An 18143-nucleotide genomic window follows, 5' to 3' on the forward strand; every position below is an offset into this window, starting at 1 on the left:
CTCATGCAATTATTCAGTATTTTGTGTTCTCTACTACCGCTATCGTATTATATAGAACACTACAATGTTCTATTCTATTTTTCTAAATATATTCAATATTTTCAATTTTAAAATTTATTGATATCATCAATTTTAAAAGATATGTTTTGGGTTTGGGTTTAGACGGTTAGATTTAGGGTTTAGTATTTTTAAGTTTAAGTTGATTTAAATGTAATTTATAAGAAATAGTATAGTACAACATTTATTTTGTGTGATCCTATATAGTATAACATATGTTTTTTTTTTTTGTTACAAAGACTATTCACCACGTAAAATGTTTATGTCCGTTTTGAAAAATTCACCCTATGATATATTCAGAAAAAATAATCTAAACTTTTTCTAATAGAACTGAAAATTTTAATTTATTTATTTTTAAGAACTTTTCTGAAAACAAATATGGGGGTAAACGTTTTTTGTTCAAAGTTCAAACCAATAAAAATTAAATAACAAAATGAAACTTCATATTCCCCTTCTCTAGCACCTATCACACGTGTACTACACATATGGTTAGTTTTGTCATTTTACAATGTCTGATGGTTATTTCCTTTGTTTTCAAAATTAAGGTGCTATATTCTTAATTTGTTTATCAGATTTGGTTATACACTTAAATCACCCAATAAGAAAAGACGGGACATTTTTTTTGTTTTGTTAAAAATGATGCTACAATCAGAGTCCGCCACGTGTACGGTTCTCTAAATTGAGCAAAACTCTCTGAAGAGAGACGATTTATAACAACTAATAATTTTTTTTGAAATAATAATAATAATAATTTTTATTTACAAGTTTTGAAGATCCGAGCAAGCTCATCTTCTAGAATCAAATCACATCGACGAAAGGTAGCACTGGAAGGGCAGAGTACCCAATTTTTTTTTATCTTTGTGCAAGTAATGATCGTGTCAGCATCTCTCCTTCCTCTAGCGCAGCAAAGCAGCCCGAAGCACTTTCTTTCTCTAGCGCAGCAGATAGGTCGCCCATACCCTTTGCCCATTGGTGTGCTTTAGTCAAGATGTAAGTTCTTAAATGATTTAAAGACAAACAAATATTTTCAAATTAACAGAGAGTTATTTTCAAAAAGAAAAAAATTATATATTTTATATTTTTAGAAATTATAAACAGGATATTTTACGTAATTATTTAAGGTTATTTGAAAAGATATCAGGATTTATAAAAAGTTATAATTGGAGGAAATAAAAAGAGAGTAAATTTGGAAAAATGCTTTGTTTTTGTTTACACTTTTGAAAAATACCCTATTTTGTTTTCTTTTAAACAATTAATTTAAAAATATGTAAAATTACTTAATAACTTTACTAAAACTTAATGGAAAAACGGTATTTTCATACCTTAACTCACTATGTGTGTTCAATTCATACCTCAACTGTACATGCGTGCAAATACATACCCAAACTAACTCAAAATTCAAATTCACTATCTCATCTTTCTATTCTGTGCCAAAACAGACATATCACGAGACGTCATTAACGTTCCGTTTACTGTAGATTATGTGGCTGCCAACTCACTAATGACATGTTTAAGACTTAATAAAAACACCAAAAATTAGAATAAAACGATTAGACTTCAATCCATTAACCTACATCTTTATTTCTAAATTCATTTAACATATTGTCTTCCTCTCGATTGTGACTAATAAGAACACAAATCTGAATTCCTCTTGCATGGTACACGAAATTACATAAATCTGAAGATATTGGCAACGATTTCGAACAAGGAGTTGTTGTTGCTTCTCGCCTATTGGAACAATGAGGTCATTTCAATCTTATTTAGGTTTCATTTTAATTCGGGTCTGTAAAATAACAATTTCGTATGTAACTGGTGATGGATTTAGTGGGTATCCGTATAGCTTAGAGTATATGTTTGTGTGTGTGTCACTAATTTCATTTTGGGCTAATAAGACACAAATAACTGTTCATGCACACCAGGAGGTGTTCGACAGAATGTCAAAATCCAAAATTGATGTTTTTCTTTGCTTGTTTCAGCGATGAAGATGTAGATGCAGTATTTCAGTGCTATTACGATGGAAATTTTTGTAGTCTCACAAGGAATAAACTTAGCTATGTTGGAGGAAGCGTTCTCTCCGTTATGAGCAAGCCACGTCTGTAACGCCCCCGAACCGCTCTATGACCAAACAAGCCACGGGCGACCCGGAGACGTCACGTAGACAGCTCACACAGACGTTCCAGCAGAGGTTCCAAACGAATTCAGACCCTTAGCCGAACCATCCGCGCGAGCCATCCCTCACGAACGCGGTTTAAGCTTTTCAACCCTTACCGTGATCGCGAGTTGTGTTAGTCCGGACAAGACTAATATCGGGTGAAACACACACAAAATAAGAAACTACTCCTTTTATATCATATAAACGTTTTACAACAAGTAACCAAAACAACAATAACAATAAGTGCCGTGAGCCAACATGCTCAAATCGACACAACAATAAAACTCACTAAGTTTTACAAAAGCAACAACTCTATACCGGCTTTCCTACGTCCTGAGCATCCCCCTAATGGTTCCCACTAAGGTTTCCTGCAAAACAAAATGGAGTCATAAGTAATCTAGGATTACTTAGTGAGCTCGGATTCCTTGCAACACAAAACAATTCCAACCCAACCCCAAAAACAATAACATCAAGCATAATCGATATACAAATATATCAGAGAATGCACTGCTCTCGATCACTAAAACGTAATAATAATTATCCAAAATATAGATTTTAAAATATAAAACGATTTTTAATAATAAATAAATATTTTATTTTATAAAAATTGTTACATTAGTATCGTTTAAGGATTTGTTATCCTAAATATGTTTTAAGAAATTAATAATAAATATTTTATTATTTAAAAATGAATATTCTATCACATAAAAAGTTACTGGAACTTGTGCCTATAGTTAGGTATATGGTTTAAACATTTACCTTGCAAGTGTTTCAGAGATGTAGACTTCGTTGAGTTCATATGTTTGGAGTTTTTGATATTGTTTGCTTTATATAACATGATAAATATTAAGCTATAAATTTTTTAATATTTTTAGATATAATCTTATTAATTTTAGTATAAAAAAATCAATAAACCATCTTTCTCTTAAAATAAAATAAAATGTATAATAATAATTAATAATTTTCCGAATTTAGCTTATCTTAATCTCCAAAATTTAAAATTAGTTTTAATTTATTAAAAATATAGATTCTAATTTAAATCAGGAAAAAATGTCATATTTCACATATAAAAATGTAGTTTTTATTTAAAATAGAAAAATGGTATTTTAGGCATACTGCCCTGTGGAATGAACTTTCTTACTACTTCATTAACCAAATGTTAGAATTAGTAAGAATCAAACAGACCAGCTAAGATTATTTGGCTTTTTAAATCTCACCAATTAATGTTTTAAGATTCTTGGGAAAGATATGTTTTAACCCTCTTCAATATAATAAACCTGTTTTCGACAAAAAAAAAAAAAAAGAGTATAATAAAATTGCAAGGGAGTGAAAATCTATTTATTGGACTGAATGACACTAATTCACATTCTTTTGCTCTTATTTAAAAAAAATTCCTTAAAACCAATAAAATTTAAAAATAGAGTGGGTGAGCAATGTCTTTCTTGTATGACATATTCTTTGATTTTGTTGTTCACAAAGTCTTCTATTAAATACCAGTTTGTCTTTTAGATATTTTGGTTATAGGAAATATTCATAAAGCTTCTCTCCCGACAGAGTCAAAGTGTGCATCTAATATATAGAAAGCGTCTTTGTGAATCCTTCCTCCACCATAAAAGTTCTTGATCCTCTCTTCACCTTACTAATGAATCCTTCTTTTTTCCTTGGCATTGTTGTAGCTGCAATAGACTTCTTCATGCTTTTTAGAATATTCAGATTCCAACAAGAAAACAAAGAAATTGATTCTTCTTCTGCATCTCCTTCATCAGTTTCTCCATCTACGTCGTCTCATAACTGGACACATCAAGTCTTTCCAAGCTTCCGCGGGGAAGATGTCCGCAGAAACTTTCTTAGTCATATTCAAAAAGAGTTTCAGAGAAAGGGAATCACAACATTCGTTGATAATGAGATCAAGAGAGGAGAATCCATTGGTCCTAAACTCATACATGCGATTAGAGGATCTAAGATCGCGCTCGTCTTGCTTTCTAAGAACTATGCTTCTTCATCGTGGTGTCTTGACGAATTGGTGGAGATCATGAAGTGCAAAGAAGAATTGGGTCAAACAGTGTTGCCTATTTTCTATAAGATTGATCCATCTGATGTTAAGAAGCTCACCGGAAAATTTGGGAGTGCTTTCAAAAATATTTGCGCATGTAAAACAAATGAGATTATTCGCAAATGGAGACAAGCTCTAGCGAAAGTGGCAACAACCACCGGTTACAGTTCTCGCAACTGGTTCGTCTTTCTGATTTTCATATGCTCTTAATCTCTCTAAAACATAATAACATTTGTTTATATATGGATGTGTGATATTCAGCCAAGAAATTATATTTTTGAATGTGTATGTTAACTTTTCATGACTAATATAATGGATTTATTTACTGATCTTCCATCTTAATTAGGGATAATGAAGCGGACATGATTGAAAAAATATCCTCTGATATATTGAAAATGTTGAATTATACTACTCCATCAAGTGATTTTGGCGGCTTAATTGGGATGGAAGCTCATATGAAAAAAATGGAACAGTTGTTATGCCTAGACTCTGATGAAGTGAGGATGATAGGGATTTGGGGTCCGTCTGGGATTGGTAAGACCATCATTGCCAGAGTCTTATTTAACCAATTTAACGGCAGTTTTGAACTAAGTGTCTTTGTGGAGAATATCAAAGAGTTAATGTGTAGGCCACTGTGTTCTGATGACTACAGTACAAAGTTGCACATACAGAGACAGTTTATGTCTCAGATAACCAACCATAAGGAAATGGAGATTTGTCATTTAGGAGTTGTACAAGATATGTTACACGACAAGAAGGTGCTTGTTGTTCTTGATAACATCGATCAGTCAATACAACTAGATGCTATCGCAAAAGAAACTTGTTGGTTTGGTCAAGGAAGTCGGATTATAATCACAACGCACGATCAAAAACTTTTGAAGGCACATGATGACATCAACCATATTTACAAAGTGGGTTTCCCATCAGCAAGTGAAGCTTGTCAAATATTTTGTATGTATGCTTTTGGACAAAAGTTCCCTAAAGATGGTTTCGAAGATCTTGCATGGCAAGTTACAAAACTTTTAGGAGGACTACCATTGGGACTAAGAGTTATGGGCTCCCATTTCCGAGGAATGTCTAAGGAAGAGTGGATAAATGCACTACCACGGTTAAAGACTCGCCTTGATTCCAGTATTCAAAGCATTTTAAAGTTCAGTTATGATGCCTTATGGGATGAAGATAAAGATTTATTCCTCCATATAGCTTGTCTTTTCAACAATAAAAGGACTAGCAAAGTCGAAGAGCATCTAGCGCATAAGTTCTTGGATGTAAGGCAAGGGTTGTACGTATTAGCTGAAAAATGTCTCATATCTATTGATACTGAATGGATAAAGATGCATAATCTGCTAGAGCAATTGGGTAAAGAAATTGTCCGTCATGAGCCTGGGCACCAATCTATTTGTGATCCTGGGAAGCGTCAATTGTTAGTTGATGCTAGAGATATTTGTGAAGTATTAACTGATGACACGGTTGGTTCTATTATTAGTCTTCCATTTCCTTTTGCTCGCTTCCTACATATTAAATTCATTTGATAACTAACCTTCACTAGTTATCTACCTTTTTACGGTTCTCTTTCAGGGTAGTAGTAGTGTTATAGGTATACATTTCGACCCATCTGAGTTGTTAGGCGAATTAAATATAAGTGAGGGAGCTTTTGAGGGAATGTCCAACCTCAAATTCTTAAGATTCAAGTGCACATACGGTGACCAGAGCGATAAATTGTACTTACCGAAAGGTTTGAGTTTGCTATCTCCAAAACTTACTACAATGGGGTTGTTTTCCGATGTCATGTTTGCCTTCCAATTTTTGTACGAAGTACCTTGTCGAGCTAAACTTGCGGTTCAGCAAACTTCATAAGCTGTGGGAAGGAAATCTGGTACATATTTGTTCTGTGTTTCTTTTTGGTTTTAAATTTTTTTGGTTTGATTTTGTTTTTATAGTATGTTTGTTTTCTTACATCTTTTAGGCTTCAAAAAGAATGACCTTAACACTTCGTGTTTATTTGAACTTTAAACTTAATTGTTTGGAGATTTCTTTATTTTTCTTTACTAGTAAATGTGTTCATTTATGTTGCCTTTGTTTGATTGTACAGCCTCTTGAAAACCTCAAGTGGATGGTTTTGAGTTACTCGAAAAACCTAAAGGAGCTACCTAATCTCTCAACCGCTACTAAACTTCAAGAATTGTTTCTCATTGACTGCACAAGTTTGGTGGAGCTCCCCTCCTCTATCGGGAATGCCATTAGTCTCCAAACATTGCACCTTGGTGAATGTAAAAGTATAGTGGAGCTCCCCTCCTGTTTTGGTAATGCCATTAATCTCTCATGGTTGAATCTCTCTGGATGCTCAAGTTTGGTGGAGTTGCCTTCTTCTATTGGAAATGCCACTAATCTCGAGATATTGCATATGGATATGTGCACCGATGTAGTGAAGCTACCCTCCTCTATTGGCAACCTGTATAAATTGAGAGAGTTTACTTTAAAAGGATGCTTAAAGTTAGAGATTCTTCCTACCAACATCAACTTGGAATCACTCGATGAACTTAATCTCACTGATTGTTTGTTGTTGAAAAGATTTCCCGAGATATCCACAAACATCAAACATCTCTATCTCAATGGAACTGCAGTAGAAGAAGTGCCTTCGTCGATCAAGTCATGGTCTCGTCTTGATGACTTGCATATGTCATACAGTGAAAGCCTTAAGAAATTCCCCCATGCTCTTGATATCATCACAACGCTATACGTTAACGATTTAGAAATGCATGAAATTCCACTGTGGGTTACGAAAATCTCTTGTCTTCGGGGACTTAAACTCAACGGATGCAAGAAGCTAGTATCACTCCCACAGCTTCCAGATTCCTTATCATACCTAGAGGCAGTAAATTGTGAGTCATTGGAGAGACTTGATTTCTCCTTTTACAATCCAAAGATATATCTCAACTTTGTTAACTGCTTCAAATTGAATAAAGAAGCCAGGGAACTCATCATCCAGACTAGTACTGACTATGCGGTCTTACCTGGTGGAGAAGTGCCTGCAAAATTCACTTACCGAGCTAATAGAGGAAATTCCATGATAGTAAACTTGAATCATAGGCCTCTTTCAACAACCTCAAGATTTAAAGCTTGCATCTTGCTGGTTAATAAAGGGGACAAGGAGAATGAGGCAAATAGAAGGGATTTGATGGTAACTTATCGCATAATGGACAAACATAATCTTAGCGTCGTTCCATGCAGACCTACATACCACTTTATCCGGCCTCCCACTTTAGCGGAGCATTTGTACACCTTTGAATTTGAAGCGGATGTGACATCCAACGAGCATATCTTTGAGTTTAAAGTCGACAATAACGAGATGGTGATACAAGAATGTGGAGTACTCCAACCATAAGCCTCTTCATGTTCATGTAGATGAAGAGAGATTTAGAGAAAGCGAGTGGAAGTTTATCATGAGAATTAATACTCCCATTTTAAAGTCGCGAGTCTTGGTTAAGCTGTTACTCGATGTGCACTTTTTAACGTTTGGTGTTGGTTTTGTATAGTTGTATGTACAGAGAACTTATGTGTAACACCAACTCTATGTGATTTCCAAAAAGAGAGAGGAAAAAAAAAATAACTTGCTGTCGACATTTCTCATTTTTAAATTTTCCCAATAAAACCCCAATTTTTTTTTATCTATAAAATTAACCCAACTGTAGTCGAGAAACCAAAACTTCTAAAGAAACCCATAAGTTTCATTATTTAGGCGAAACTTCTAAAGAAACCCATTTGCATTCACTTGAATCCTTGTTCTCTGCAATTTGGAGTTTCTTGAATTCTTCTCGTCGTAGTCTTTGAATCCTAAAGGAACAATCTTTTGTGTCAGAGAACGGCTCTAAGATGACAGAGGACAAAGATGAGGCTAGGGTTTCTCCAAGCGCTACAACGAACGAGGCAAATGTATCAACTTTCATTGTTTTAACCTTTATCGTCTTCAATCTGATTCATCTTTTCGTGAATTTGACACCAAGGTTTAACCATTCGATTCAACTACTTTGATTTTAGTTTTGGAATCTATTTTGTGAATAAAGATTGTGGCTTTTTTTTTATTTTTGGCTCTGAACCTTTTGTTTAGGCTATGCTTATCTTAAATCCTGACCAAGTTTTAACCCTCTTTTGGGCTACAGTCGAACACATTTAAAAAATGAAATGGAATTCAAAGAATATTTCACATTACCAATAGCAATTGGAACGAAATTTTAAATGTGTTTTTGAACTTTCTAGTTACAGTAAAACCACTATAAATTAATATTGTTGGAAACATGATATTTTATTAATTTATAATGATATTAATTTATCTATAAATTCACAATTAATTTTTAAAAATTAACTTAATTTTCTGTTTATTTTGCTTAGTTAATTTTTAAAAATGTAATTTAATTTGAATTTAAACTTTCTTTTATACTCGCTATTATTTTTTTTGAATAAAATGTAAAATTTATTCGAAAAAACCTTTTTTACATCAAGTGCAGTGTTTGTTTTAGCGGCTTTTGAATACAAAATTTAAAAGAGAGCAAAGATGTGGGCGCCTATATTATCTTGAAGCGAACCAAATTGCCATACAATCATCGTATCTCCTATCACCTTGTTCTCGAATGGAGGAGATTCTGTTCCAGTCTTGCTTATCAAGTCCCCGGATCATGTGAGTTGAGGGAGTGGGTACTTCTCCATGTCGACGACTGTTTCGTTTTTTCCATACTTAATGGACCGTGAGCTGAAAGGTATATCTTATCAAGAACAAGCACTCATTCCCGAGAGACCTGTCCGTGAGGAGCTTTATGACTGTTTACCAAACTGTTGTGGATTGTTGCGAGACTAGTGAGTCCCGACCAAACCTCTGCCGAGTATGGACATCTGAAGAACAAGTGGCTGCAGGTTTCCAAGGGTTCATGACCGAAGACACATGATGGATCTACTCCGACATTCCAACATAACATTCTGTCCCCGGTAGTTGAGCGATTCTTTATCTCAAGCCAAATTGGATGAGTATTTGGGCGTGGAATGTGAGAACCAGATACCTTTATATCACTCTACCTTTGGCTTTGCTTCTCGAGTAGCTTCCCAAGTCACTTTTGTGCTGAATTTTGTTTTAAAACGATCACCCTTTAATTTTCCCTTCCAACGCACTATGTCTTCCGCTTCTATTAACCCTATAGACTGTATGTCTTCGAGAGCTGTTTCCAACTGACTTAAAATATCTATCCGGTGGCGCCTCCTTCTATGACTCACTCTACTGCTTCAGCCACAGTGGCGTGAAGAGTGATCCCCATAGGCAATATCCATACAACCTCTTTTTCCTGTGATTTCTAAACCTACCGAATTGTGACCAATTAGCAAACCAAAAAGAGATATTTTTTTGGGTGATTTAGGTGAATAACCCAAAAAAAAAGAAAAATTAGTTTTTTAGAAAGAAGGTAGAGAGAGATAGGAAGAGAAAGAGAGTGAATAGGGGGGTTAGAGGTTAGATATTTAATTTTGTTGTTTTTTTAGGTTATAGGGTGCAATTTCTCTATTTTTTTTTTGGTTTTAAAAAAAGAGATATTTCTACCACTTTGTATCTCATTCTTTACAAACTCAGAAGCTAGAGCTCTATATTTGAGAGTAGCTTTTTCCACATCCAAGACCCTGCAGATGTGTTTTCATTTATTGACCAGAAGGAGCCCTTTCGTAATAAGTATAACCGTAGCCATTGCACCCAAAAAGATTTTGACGATAGCATTCTCCAAATAAGCTTTAAGCAACTAACCTTGTTTGCTTCTTTTAAGGATTTGAGGCCTAACCCTCCTTCCTCCTTCGGTGTACATACATCACTCCACGCCACTTTTGCTTTCTTAGTGTTTAGTGGACCACAAGCTGTCGATCTCCTTCATTTCATACACGCACTCGGTAAGCGAAAAGCGGGCATCCAAAAATTGTTAATGAGTTGCAGACGACCAGCAAAGGATATGTGTCTTGCCGTCCATTTACCAATTGGTGCTATGATTTTTTCTATAAGCTGTGTGTAGTCACTTGATGCCAATCTCTTTGTTAACAATAACTAGGGTTAAAACCCGCGCTACGCTGCGGGTATTTTTTTGAAATTGTGTTTGAAACTAATCGCATATAGTCTAGAATCGGTACATTACATATACTTCTTTGTCTAGAATCATGGTACATTACATATACTTCTTTTACGAGAAGCAAGAGGATAGCGGCATTATTACGAAGTTCATACAAAACTGTTCTGCTGAAATAGATTTTCGGATTTTAGAAACACCACCAGCAACATTTACATGCCTATTACAATCTTTCACAAGACAACAATTAAGTCGGTAGTTTTTCTTAGCTAAGAGCTCTTCATTTTTGATCCATAACAGCAAAAAAAAAGAAAAAAAAAAGAAACCGATTTTGGGTCAGAATATTTTCTTCTCACAGTCACAGACATACTAATACATTTTCAAACAGAACGTCGGTGTTGTTATCAAAGACAAATATAGCAATAAGCATGTACTTTTGGGCATCACTTGTAAAGCTTTCACATAGTGAGCACTTACAGAACATTTATTTACATAATTTTCCCCAACTACTGCCATTGGTTTTTAGTGTTTTTAAATAACTTCATTAACGGTACAATAGTAATCACAAAATTAATATATTTAAATAAAAAATAGTTTAATTCTTTTAAATAATTATTAATTTCCAAAAAAATAAACTATTTTTCTCTCTCTTATTAATTATAAACGAAAATTTGAAATTAATTTTTAAAAAATTGTTAACCAATAGGAATTGAAAAACTAAGATTTGATATCCAACTAAGATTTTAATTCAAAAATAAAACAAATTTTAATAGACTATTCTATATCAAAAATAAAAAGAAAAATAATATCATTTTAATTCAAAATTAAAAACACTATTATTTAAAAGATTTATCAATGGAGGACTTTAAAATTTTGTAAGAAAATTAAATACAAATATTTTAAGATTCAGTTTTGTTATAATATTTTCACAAATTTTAAAATAATTTCACAATTTCTAAAATACAATATTAGGTATTAACATCTCTTTATATTTATGATGAAATAAACTCAAATAATAATAAATTTAAAGTAATTATCATTATAGCCTTCGTTTAAAGCAAGTTTGATAAATATCTAACAATAGATTGTATATATTAATTTCTAAATTATTTTGCGTTTTATTTTTTGTTTTTCAACCGGATCTTCCTTAAATAAATCCCTAATATATTGCACACAGTTTTCAAATAATGTAAACTAATTATATATTTTGAATTCAAAACAAATTATGCAGCAATAGCATATCCCTTTTAAAAATGTATCTCAAATTTTTATTTTTAGTCCAAAAATCAAATTAATTATGATTAAACAATAAAAAGAAGAATATGCAAAATTTAGCTAAGGAAAGAAACATTAATAAATTTGTTAAAATATATTTGTAACTTTAGCAGCATATATATTAATCTACAAAACTCACAGTATGTATATGGTATTTAAAAGTACGCAAATAAGAATTTTGAACATGATTTTAATGGAATGAAATGAGAATAGGAATTACGAGACGGGATGAGAGGGGAACATAAATTAAAAATCAAACTAAATACCCAATTGGTATGAGTTCAGGTTATGAGCACTATATAAAATAAATTTGTTTACATACATAACCATGTACGTACGTTTTCAGTTACACATATTCTATTTATGCCGGATACTGGACTGTCATATTTTTATTTCACGTATACAAGACGGGTTATGGGACCAAGAATGTATGACAGATATAGGACGGGATGTGTTTCCCGTTCTAAAATAGTTACGCCTAGCTAATATACATGAAATAACCAAACTCAAACCGAATCTATATCCTATTTAACACATGTAATCAAACTATTAGAAATGTTTTGATTAGTTTAGAAAATAAAAAAGTAACATCATTTAACTTTTGCAACTAAATTATATCTTAGTTTTATCTTAAATATAATTTCGCACGTACGTGTAGGTCCGGATCTTAAAATATAACTATACACTAACGCAACTGAATTTCGTTTATTACTCTAATTTTATATTATTTGTACTATTATAAAGTTCACTAACACAATAAAATATTTTATATTTTTAAAATCTATATAACAATTTCTATAAAAATATCTCTACACGTACGTGTGAATCCAAATCTAATACACTAAAATATATATCATAAAAACAACGAAATAATTTATATTGAATTAAAATTTGTTAGAACTTTTTAAAAAATATAAAACCCCGCACGTAAGTGCGGGTCATGATCTAGTGTATTTTAACATATGAGATTCATTGAAATGAGAACTTGTTAACGATCTCTTACTAACAGATTGGAACAAAAGAATATTTTCTTACAGAGGCTGTTCTTTTGATGGATCCTCTTCGAATTAACGGATCACAATTAGGACCAGTCAAACCAAAGACAACAAAAACTTCCTAGTGCATTGAATAGCAAAAATTGTGTGTCCCATAGTAACTCCAACATTGTTTCCCGCAATCATAAGATCAAGAAGTACGTTTTGTCAAACTCAAAACCAGACAATGAAAATTGTTGCATCCAGCCAAAACTTGATACAAAAATATGTGGTCTGTTTTTAGGCGAGTCACTGAGATAAACACACACAAAATAAACTTGTGATTATGAATCTAATTCAAAAACAGAAGACCAGAAATAAGATATATGGGAAATTTTGATCTTTAAAATCAACTGCAGAATTATGCAAAAACAAGAAAGACCTAGAGGGCAGCTTCGGTTGACTCATCATCAACTTCTCAATCTTCGTTCGCCGAATATCAGAACACATAGCTTATATCAAAAATCTATCTCAATTTTACAGCAGCGAAACCAAAACAAAAGCCTAGAAATCTTCCTCAATCACCAAAATTAAACCTTAGATATCATAAAAGAACGACAATCGATCCGACTTTGTATTCATTGATTCCTTATTTCCTTGCAAGAACCTTAAAATGTATCTGCAATACATGAATATAGACATGGAAAAGTCCCGAAACATGATGAAATCAATTGTTACAAATAGTTACTCATCTTTTTCATAAAGTGGTGTTCTCTCTGGATTCGATTCATTGAATTTGCTGAAGAGAATGATTGAATCAGGGAGACCTATCCGACGAACGAAGAATGAAAGAAGAGGTGAGGGAAAGAGTGAGAGAAGAGAACGACGTCGGATCCAAAGAAGAGAGAAAGAGGTGTGGAGAGATAACAGAACAACGTCGGTTTTACGGATAGAGACTATTACTAAGCTGAGCTGTATTAATTGAAATGTTTTGATTGGAGCTCGTTTTTAGTGACGTGTTACATTCTAAAGAACTGAAAAAGCTGATATGTCAGGTATGGAGAGACTCTTATTGTTTTTATTGTATTGATTAACCGAGGTATTGAACAGGTAAAGCACCAGATTCGAAAGGAAAGGTGTGGAGAATGGCTTCCTTGTCACTCTCCTTCACACCGGCCATGTATATCGTAGAATTTTCGAGACTAATCTGCAGCCCTGAAAACTCTGCAAATTTTTAAAAAATCTGGAGAATTCCTACAATAGAGCTTTTCCTCCATAATCGCTATTATTGTTCGTTTCATTGTGTCGCAATTGATCACATAATTTGAACTTGCCTAAATAGTTATGGCTTGTTGGTTGTGACATGTTGCTGCTATTAGTAGCCCCCACGAACAATATTTAGTGTATTCTTTCAACCGTTGTATAGTATATTTTGAATAATTGGACTCTTTCCTATATTATTCAAAATCTTTCAAGAAAAATTTAATGGCGTAGGTATCTTTGTAAAGCGACTCACTACTATTAAGTGTATAAGTAGAGGAAGGAAAGAACAAAATTGTATATGTTTGGACTTGATATATGATCATTGACGTTTTGAATGACGTTGTCTTTCGGTTAAAAAACAAATCCTAATGACCAGTGGCGGAGCCAGAAATTTTGATTACCGGGGTCATTTATAATTAATTATTTTTATTTAGCTATATATATGTATGTTTAATAATAAATTGTTGCTTAAATGATCTAGAGAATATTTAAATTTCTTTACCCAAAAAAAATAAATGATTGTTTTAATATAATTTGTATGCAGTGTTTAAAAATGCTTCATTTTAAAATAAAAGATACTTAATTGTAGTTCATTTTTTCTTTTGTATTAAGTACTTTTTATTCTCAAAATATATAGTATGTAGATATTGATTAGTTGTTGTATTTATTTTGATTTATGACCTTTCAAAGAAATATATATTAAAAATAATTTAAAGATTTATAGCTATTTCTAAGGAAAAATAAAATAAAAATGGAAAGAGAATTAATGGTAAATGAAATAATAAATATGTATGGGGTCAAATAAAGAAATCAATTGCATGGCATAGGGGTCATTGTAGAAAGTTTAAAGGAAAACATCCAAAAATCATTAGAAAACATCCAAAAATCATTAGAAAACTTACCTTATAATTTTTTTTCTATAAATGTTATGGGGGTCAGCCGACCCCCCTCCCACTACACTGGCTCCGCCCCTGCTAATGACATGAAAATATCTCACTGTGATACACAATCTATTGGGGCCCAAACTCTAATTTTACATAGTATATATTATTAAATCTTGATTTTGTTTAGATTTCCTCATTGTTACTCTGAATTTATTTGATGATTTGTTTTGCCCATACCCAAAAATGCAGTATATCATAAAGAAGATGTTACATAAGCTCAAGTCCAAAATATACTTCCATAAAACCAACGTCTATACTGTATAGACTATACATAGATGTATGTAATGCATCAGAAAAGAGACTACAACAATCCCAAAGCTTCTCTCTCAGGTAGTGACTTCTTTATACTGTAATTTTTGCAGAATCCCAAGAAGTTATGACACCATCTAATCTCTTGATAATGTCTGATTCACAAGCATACCAGTTAGGTATAATCTTCAAGGCGTAAGGGTACATATCTTTAACCGAGTTCTTGATTGTATTCTCCACGACTTCCGCAACGATTCCAATTTCTGCAAAACCAACAATCATCAGCACAATTACTTAGATTTAACAACTAAAAGAGATAGTACGCCCTAACTTGTAGCGGAAGTTAAATCCAAATACAGAATTAAGAAAAGAAGAATTATTCAGTTACCTCGAATAGGTCTCCTGTTGGTCTGAGATATATGAGAGATCATGAAGATAATTGCCGCAAGAACTGACTTAGGGTTTCTTCGGATATCGAAATTCTCAGCTTTTTCGACAGCTTCTCGAATCGCCATTATCTCTCTTTGACTTATATCAAGTTTGGAACAGAACCGGCGAACGAGTTCTCCGGTGTTGATAATCGCTTGAGCAGCAGACACGGAGGCTTGATCTGATTCAAGAACACGCTTTATCACCATACTCGATTTGCGGATATCCTTCAATTCAACACCGTTGGCAACCATAGCGATCTCTTTCAATGTCCTCGACAGTTTCAGTTCACGACAAGCCATTGAAACAGAGGCTGCACAAACAGCGTATAGCGTCTTCCCTCTGCGTAATTTCGTGTTAGCGTGACCACCGAATTTGGAGACAATCTCACAAGCCCTAGAGTGTACAACGATATCTAGGTATAGTGCATCAGTTATTCTCTGTATTTCCTCGAATGCTTTCTTGATTAGATCTTCTTCATGGTTCTTGAGTTGATTCTGCGCACGGCACAAAGTAGAGAGATCATCTTTGGACACAACAGAAGAAATGTTTTCCTTAGGTTTCTCGATGACGGTGACGAGATCACCGGATTTGAGAAGAGGGTTCGTTGGAGCACCAACACGGTTTGGGTCTCTGTCACTGCGATTGTCGTCGGAGGCGAAAGTTCTCCATTCCTCAGAGTATTCGATGATGTGAGCTTCGAGGACAAGGCCACACTCTGAGCAGATGGTGTCGCCGCTACTGTGATCAATCACCGTTATGGTCGGTCTCTTGCAGTCCAAGCAAGTCTCTTCCTCCATTAACATCTTTTTAGGGTTTCTTTCTTCTTCGTAAATTGTTTTTAGGGTCGATTCGTTGATTTGTTACCCAAAGCCGAGTATTTATAGAGGATGGAGTAAGGTAATTTCTTTTTCTAATAGGATTTTGATGGTTTTACTGTGTTACTAGCTATTTACTAATGGTAAAAGTAAAGTTTCCTTTTTTTTTTTAATTTCCTTTCTATTTTATGAAGTAAGATAATTTCAACGGAAATTAATTAGTTTCCTTTTTTTTTTTTTTCCAATTGTTGGGTTAAAGATTGTCCCAAACATTAAAAGAAAAAAAAATGTTTTTTTTAAGCTGCATATTTTATATATATATCAAAGAGTTACATAACATTAGTCTAATTTACAGATGATAGAGTACATTACATATATAAGTAGTCAAAACTATATACTAAAGATTATTTTTCTGATTCCCTTAAGAATCTCTGATGGATATACACATCATTTTCTTCCCCCAAAAATCTGATGATCACAGTGGAAGACAATGTAGTGGCTCGGGCAGGTTCGTTGGCATTTGTATCCCAACAACGTATCTCTGCGGAATAGGTCTTGTAATGGTCTTTGCGCGGTTATGAAACTTGCCGAGATGGTTTATCACAGAGAATCTTTCGAGATCTTGGATTTCGAAGATGATGTCTAATATCGATGTAGTCCTCTCCAAGCTGCATACAATTTGAAAAAGAAAACGTATACTTAAGAAACATTAACATTTCAAGACAATTAACAAGCTGATTCATACCTCTTGAAGTCACTTTCAAGCTTATGTATTTTCTCCATGGAAGCATTAACGAGTGAAGAAAACTGTTGATCACTAGCTGTCTTCGAAGTTTGACGACTGGACAAAACATGTCTTTAGGGAAGTTAGCAAGTCATAAGAAACAGAGATAAATTTACATCTAAAGTCATATTGGAACTCACTTTCTGCTCTTCTCCAAATCCGATCGACATTTGAGAGAACATGAATCAGCGAGGGTCAATCTTGACATAAAGTAAAGCACGATTTCGTAGTTGAGAGCTGCGTTTTCGCCCAAGAAAACAAACGCTGGTGCTGGTTGGAGAAGCTGTTGCATAAGATGTGTGGATAAAACAAGCCTCCTCTCTGAAGGAGATTTCGCCTCATATGGACCGACCTTATCATCGACGACGGTACCAATAACAAAGTCAAATATCTGTTTATTTAAAGATAAGATATATAAGAGTATTGGTACCTTCTCACATAGCATATTTGTCGCAAGGCTCCACTCTTTTTCTGAAATACTATAGAGAGCAAATGTTTATACGTTAAATATTGTTAAAAACGATATTTCCTCTTCTAGAATGTGTTATTAGAATTACTGTAGAAGACTATCCGAGGAAATGACCTGATGCTGTGACATAATTCTGAACCTTGCAGATATACTTTGTGCCATGGTGACTGTAGAAAAATTGAACTTTTGCGCTTTTTCGGTCTTGAAGCAACCAAGTTTTGGTTTAAAATGTTTGATTTGGTAAATCCAGAGTTAGACTTCCAAGCATAGTTGTACATCCCCTGCTTTTTCGGATCATTGTCCGCCTTCGAATACCCTGCATTACACGATATATGGCCAACAATTACAGAATTTTGGTGGATATTGTCAAAATCTTCTAAAGAACATTTCATAATCCTTAATGTTTTCATTCCAACGAGAGAGTATCTTCTACATTAGCATGTTTTTTTTTGCATCTAGGATCACTGTTTGGTCACATTACTGAAACTCATCAACAAGTATATTTATGTCAATGCACTTTTGCATCTCAATGTCACCAAAATTTAAACATATATAGATATATACACATAGAAAGCTTCCGATATTTA

At 33.6% G+C, this 18143-nt stretch overlaps 3 protein-coding genes and 2 long non-coding RNA genes across 9 annotated transcripts in view; 2 read left to right on the forward strand and 3 right to left on the reverse strand.

The window, feature by feature from the left end:
* Window positions 1-1457: 1457 nt before the first annotated feature.
* On the forward strand, window positions 1458-2111 carry LOC110228658. The gene is made up of 2 exons (XR_002332130.1): window positions 1458-1801; window positions 2034-2111. It is a non-coding gene; the product is annotated as an uncharacterized LOC110228658 (long non-coding RNA).
* Window positions 2112-3535: 1424 nt separating this feature from the next.
* On the forward strand, window positions 3536-8525 carry LOC9313255 (probable disease resistance protein RPP1). Its single transcript, XM_021024101.1, is given in 6 exon segments — window positions 3536-4441; window positions 4609-5731; window positions 5841-6019; window positions 6021-6138; window positions 6355-6755; window positions 6834-8525. Coding segments are annotated over 6 exon segments (3225 nt in total). The 5' UTR covers window positions 3536-3851; the 3' UTR covers window positions 7648-8525.
* Window positions 8526-12779: 4254 nt separating this feature from the next.
* LOC110228419 lies at window positions 12780-13566 on the reverse strand. The gene is made up of 2 exons (XR_002331970.1): window positions 13043-13566; window positions 12780-12912 (listed from the first exon to the last, which is right to left on the reverse strand). It is a non-coding gene; the product is annotated as an uncharacterized LOC110228419 (long non-coding RNA).
* Window positions 13567-15054: 1488 nt separating this feature from the next.
* Window positions 15055-16418, reverse strand: LOC9311587 (plant-specific TFIIB-related protein 2). The gene is made up of 2 exons (XM_002877141.2): window positions 15445-16418; window positions 15055-15319 (listed from the first exon to the last, which is right to left on the reverse strand). Exons 1-2 carry the CDS (start codon window positions 16289-16291, stop codon window positions 15150-15152), a joined length of 1017 nt encoding a protein of 338 aa, XP_002877187.2. The 5' UTR covers window positions 16292-16418; the 3' UTR covers window positions 15055-15149.
* Window positions 16419-16616: 198 nt separating this feature from the next.
* LOC9313256 overlaps window positions 16617-18143 on the reverse strand; it is a 2159-nt gene continuing 632 nt past the window's right edge. For 2 of the 5 annotated variants that reach the window (XM_021026119.1, XM_021026118.1), the window contains 4 exons: window positions 17671-17872; window positions 17228-17566; window positions 17049-17159; window positions 16617-16971 (listed from right to left, as the gene is read on the reverse strand). In XM_021026119.1, coding sequence (XP_020881778.1) covers window positions 16779-16971; window positions 17049-17159; window positions 17228-17566; window positions 17671-17872 — 845 coding nt within the window. In that variant the 3' untranslated portion in view covers window positions 16617-16778. The remainder of the gene's footprint in view (window positions 16972-17048; window positions 17160-17227; window positions 17567-17670; window positions 17873-18143) is intronic. The other 3 variants (XM_021026122.1, XM_021026121.1, XM_021026120.1) reach the window with 3 other exon arrangements.

This window comes from Arabidopsis lyrata (genome assembly GCF_000004255.2).
Source record: "Arabidopsis lyrata subsp. lyrata unplaced genomic scaffold ARALYscaffold_5, whole genome shotgun sequence".
Lineage (NCBI taxonomy): Eukaryota > Viridiplantae > Streptophyta > Magnoliopsida > Brassicales > Brassicaceae > Arabidopsis > Arabidopsis lyrata.

Excerpts from the sequence above, each read along its gene's own strand:
- LOC9311587 (XM_002877141.2), bottom strand. The coding sequence starts at position 16,291 with ATGTTAATGGAGGAAGAGACTTGCTTGGACTGCAAGAGACCGACCATA. Across the intron at positions 15,320-15,444 it reads CAACAGGAGACCTATTCGAG|AAATTGGAATCGTTGCGGAA; the intron begins GTAACTGAATAA and ends TTGGTTTTGCAG.